We start from the raw sequence: 5096 nt of genomic DNA on the forward strand, positions 1-5096 counted from the left end.
AGAAGTGCGTACAGCCTTCGCACGGGTCAACATCCACAAGGCAGCCGGACCTGATGGGATTCCAGGCCGGGTCCTTAAGGCATGTGCAGACCAGCTGGCGGGTGTCTTCGCTGACATCTTTAACCTCTCCCTCTCCCAGGCTGTGGTCCCTGCAGGGTTCAAAATGTCAACCATTGTGCCCATTCCCAAAAAGGCCAAAGTGACATGCCTGAACGACTGGAGACCTGTCGCTCTCACCCCGATCGTCAGCAAGTGCTTCGAGAAACTGGTGAGGGAATACATCAGCTCCACGCTACCTGCCTCGCTGGATCCGTGGCAGTATGCATACCGCAAAAACAGATCCACCGACGACGCTATTGCCGTGGCTCTCCACACCGTCCTCTCGCACATGGACAACAAGCTGCTGAAGGACAAATATGTACGTATGCTGTTCGTGGACTACAGCTCAGCATTCAACACCATTGTCCCAGCAATACTTGACAAAAAGCTCAGAGACCTAGGGCTACACCCAAGCATGTGCGACTGGATACAGGACTTCTTGTCCAACCGACATCAGGTGGTGAGAATGGGCAGCATCACATCCGACCCCCTGACCCTCAACACCGGAGCACCCCAGGGATGCGTGCTGAGCCCTCTCCTCTACTCCCTGTACACGTATGACTGCATAGCCACACATGTCTCCAACACCATCATAAAGTACACGGACGACACGACAGTGATAGGCCGAATCGTCAACAACGACGAGTCTGACTATAGAGAGGAGATCAACTCACTGGCACTCTGGTGCCGGGAGAACAACCTCGCTCTTAACGTCGACAAGACCAAAGAACTGATCGTGGACTTCAGGAGGCCGCGGAGAGACCATGCGCCCATCCTCATCGACGGTGCTGCAGTGGAAAGGGTCAGCGAGTTCAAGTTCCTCGGAGTACACATCGAGGAGGACCTCAAATGGGAGACGCACACCACACACGTGAGGAAAAAGGCTCAGCAGCGACTGTACTGGCTCCGCCGCCTGAAGAAGCTCGGAGTAGGACATCGCATCCTCAGGCTGTATTACAACAGTTCTGTTGAAGGCATCCTAACAGGCTGTGTCACGGCCTGGTACGGGAACTGCACTGCCCGAGAAAAGATCAGCCTACAGCGAGTAGTGCGATCGGCAGAGCGAATAATGGGAGGCGAGCTCCCAGCGCTCCAGGAACTGTACAAAAAGCGCTGCGTGGTCAAAGCCAAGCGCATCATCAAGGACAAGCACCACCCAAGTCACAAACTGTTCAAACCCCTACAACGACCGCGACCGGGCAAGGGGCTCTACCGCAGTATCAAGAGTTCCACCACCAGGTACTGGTGCAGTTTTAATCCGGCTGCTGTCAGAATGCTGAATGAGGCATAAGCCTTGTTCGGCAGCCTGACAACAGGCGGTACTGTCCAGCTGGTCGCAGACTTTTCTGGCTCTTCCTGAACACACCTGTGGACTACACCAGGTACAAATGACTTTTTGTTGCACTCCCTCATGGAGCTAATTGCGGATTATACTAGGGTCAGTCCACCCTAGGTGGACACGCACTGACCTTTTGCACCTTAATCCCATGTATAACGCACTGACTTTTTTGTCTTTTTTTATTGTGCTCTTTTTTTTCTCTAAGCACCTTAACGTCCATAAGTATATCAATGCACAGTATAAGTATATCATGCACAGTATACATACATTGCTGCTATGCTCAGGCACCTTAGTTTTTTATTATCTCAGGTACTTTGTAAATATGTAGATAACTTGTCTGGCCTTCTGTTGTTCTCTTGTTTTGATCTCCTTCCCACTTGCCCCCCACCCCTCTTCTTCTCCCCCCCCCCCCTCTTCTTTCTATGAAAACTAATGTTGCGATGGGAACGATGTACAAAAACGAATTTCACCCACTTTTTTACCTTGTAAACCTGTGATGTGACAATAAACCTGATTCTGATTCTGATTCTGATTCTGTTGCATCGCCAGATGGCGCTGTTTCCCATAGTGAGTGCCTCACGACTCAAAACGACAAAGAACCTTAAAGGCTTAATAACAGACACAAGTTATTTCACAGTGAAGAAGCCATAAACCTGCATGTCCTCGTTGATTTAAATAACCTTACACAGAACCATACAGGACACCACAGGCCACGCAATTCTCTCTCTATCTCTCTCTCACTTTCACTCTCACTCTCTCTTGTTGACCAAAGCTTGTTTTTAGTTTTCTTTCAGTGAGCTCACACTCAACACTCCACATGAGTCAAACGAACTATACACACCGGAAAACCAGCACTGCCCTCAGCCCTGCAAAACAACATGGGAAACGGGCATGTCTGACGCCTCAGCATGCAATATGCAAGATGTAGCTTGTAGCTTGTAGATCTGCTATTTTGGTGAAGAGATTTGTTGTAGAGGGATAAAATGAGTTAAGGATAGACCGCTGGGGTCAATAGGGTTTAAGTGGTTATGTGGAAAAAAAAGGAAAAGAAAATCTCAGTTCATATCAAGTATTAGCAAGTGAGGAGTGAGGACAGGAGGAGGAGGGGTTGGTGAGTGATGAAATAGAGAGAGGGACGCTGGGGAAGAAGAGAGACTCCAGAGAATGAGGGCGAAGGAGAAAGAAAACATATGGGCGATAAAAAGCTGTGTCAGAGACCTTTAGCCAGAGAGCTGTCCAGACCTCGGCAGCTTCTCTCCTCCTCGTCTCTCTGATGATGGAGATTCTGGAAGGAGACGCGTTCTGCTTTCCACAACTCCTCAACACCTCCTGCAGGAGGCTGGAACGTCCCTACTATGAGGAAGTCTCCTTGTTCGTTCTGATGCAAACCCTCTCTCTGCTCACCGTGAAACTCAACCTACTGGTCATCATCTCCATCTCACACTTCAGGTGGGGTAATCATTCTCAGCAAAGCCCATGTTATGCTTTTGACTTTGGTGGCACAAATGCTTTAATGTACCTCTGCTTTATTGTATGTTAACCACACAGACCGTATTTATTTATTTACTTATTCTGGGGTGACTATTCTGCAAATAAATAACCGATATACAAGCTTGTAGATTGGTTATTTTTAAGAGATTTGGTGTGAAGGGAAAAATAGGATCAAGCCCTGTGGGACTCCAGTCAACTATATGGTTTAAGTGGTTAATTAACAATATGAAAAATATTCTTATCCTTTTACAGGCAGCTCCACACCCCAACCAACCTTCTCCTCCTCTCCCTGGCTGTCTCAGACTTCCTCATAGGCCTTGTGGTGATGCCAGTTGAAGAAATCCGCGTCATAACCGCCTGCTGGTTTCTTGGTGACTTCATGTGTGATCAGTTTACCTTATTTCTCCTTATACTTATTTCCTCCTCAGTAGGAACCATGGTGCTCATAGCGGTCGACCGTTACGTGGCTATTTGTGAACCTTTGCAGTACACCAACAAAATCACTAAAAGAAGAGTTAAAATCACTGTCTGTCTCTGCTGGGTCTGCTCTGTTTCCTACAACGTTGTGATAATGAAATCACAAAGGATTCGTTCAGGCAACTCATGTTATGGAGAGTGTAATATGGTTGCTTTCACTGTTGTAGGAGTTATCGATGTTGTTATAACTTTCATCTGTCCAGTGACTGTCATCATAGTTCTGTATGGTAGAGTGTTTGTGGTGGCTGTGTCTCAGGCACGGGCCATGAAGTCTCACTCATTTAGAGTCGCTCGGTTCGGTACCGCAAACAGATCAGAGCTAAAAGCAGCAAGGACTCTCGGTACGGTCATAGTTGTATTTCTATTATTCTTCGGTGCGTTTTACTTTCCCCTTTTTGCAGGCGGGGATAATGACTCTGCGTTTGCTGTGCCTGTTTTCCTTTGGGTGATGTATCTTAACTCCTGTGTGAATCCTCTCATCTATGCCTTTTTCTACCCCTGGTTTAGAAAAGCTATTAAACTCATTGTTACACTTCAGATACTGAAGCCTGGTTCCTGTGAGATCAACATACTGTCGAGTTAAACGATGGAGAGGTCGAAATGATACAATATCTGTACCCATTTAAAAAACAATATTTTGCTGTATTTCAAATAGTGAAAACAACCCATTTTAGACAAATGTTTGTCTGTTCACGCCTATTTTGACCTGCCCAGAATACGGACACTGGGGCTGTGGTTAAATAGGAAATTGTACACTCACTTGATAAGTATGATATTGTTTCAATATGTTAATTCCAATCAATGAAGTTATTTCACAGTGAAGAAGCTATGATGATTCAATCCTCTCTCTCTCTCTCTCTCTCTCTCTCTCTCTCTCTCTCTCTCTCTCTCTCTCTCTCTCTCTCTCTCTCTCTCTCTTACCAAATCTTGTTTTTAGTTTTCTTTCAGTGAGCCAACACTCAACACTCCACATGAGTCAAACGAACTATACACACCGGAAAACCGACACTGCCCTCAGCCCTGCAAGACAACATGGGAAACGGGCATGTCTGACGCCTCATCATGCAAGATGCAAGTGTTGGCTCGACACGTCTGAAGCGTGTGTGACCGGGCCCTTAAGCTTGGATGCAGATTTTCTGATTGCCAATGAGGCCCATGTCTCCCAAACTCTGCTGCTGCTGAATACGGACACTGGGGTTGTGGTTAAATAGGAAATATAGCAACCAAGGTTATATATCGTTTTACTTTTTTGACATTTCACACACATACTCTGTGTCTATGTCCACTCATAGTTGATAGATTTACGTTCAGTGCCCATATAATATAATTATTTTAACTAAATGTGTATGCCAACGATCTGTACACATCTCATGCATTTTTTTTAATGGTATATTACAAACAAATGACTTTATAGTTGTGAGCTATGGGTATTCATTTCTGCATTGTTTTATATTTGTGGAAAAAGGTGCATAAAGTACAGTCCGTCATGGGATTGTCAAAAATGATCTACTGTAAGATACTGTAACATATTGTAGGTTTTCAACTTGCTTCGCCATCAAAGTGTACTGCATTTTACCCTAAATAATCAAGTGGGAAAGACCTGGAATTATAACCTACCTTAACAACTTTTCATTCCAGCCAATACGTGACTATAATTATGATCAGCTTTATGATTCTAAATTGTATATTC

At 45.5% G+C, this 5096-nt stretch overlaps 1 protein-coding gene across 1 annotated transcript; it reads left to right on the forward strand.

Moving 5' to 3' along the window:
- Positions 1-2711: 2711 nt before the first annotated feature.
- On the forward strand, positions 2712-3989 carry LOC308085221 (trace amine-associated receptor 13c-like; the record flags this gene model as incomplete). Its single annotated transcript, XM_080428302.1, has 2 exons — positions 2712-2887; positions 3182-3989. The coding sequence occupies 2 exons, from the start codon at positions 2712-2714 to the stop codon at positions 3987-3989; spliced, it is 984 nt and encodes a 327-aa protein (XP_080284428.1).
- Positions 3990-5096: the final 1107 nt, after the last annotated feature.

This window comes from Gymnoscopelus braueri (genome assembly GCF_963280865.1).
Source record: "Gymnoscopelus braueri genome assembly, chromosome: 5".
Classification (NCBI taxonomy): Eukaryota; Metazoa; Chordata; class Actinopteri; order Myctophiformes; family Myctophidae; genus Gymnoscopelus; species Gymnoscopelus braueri.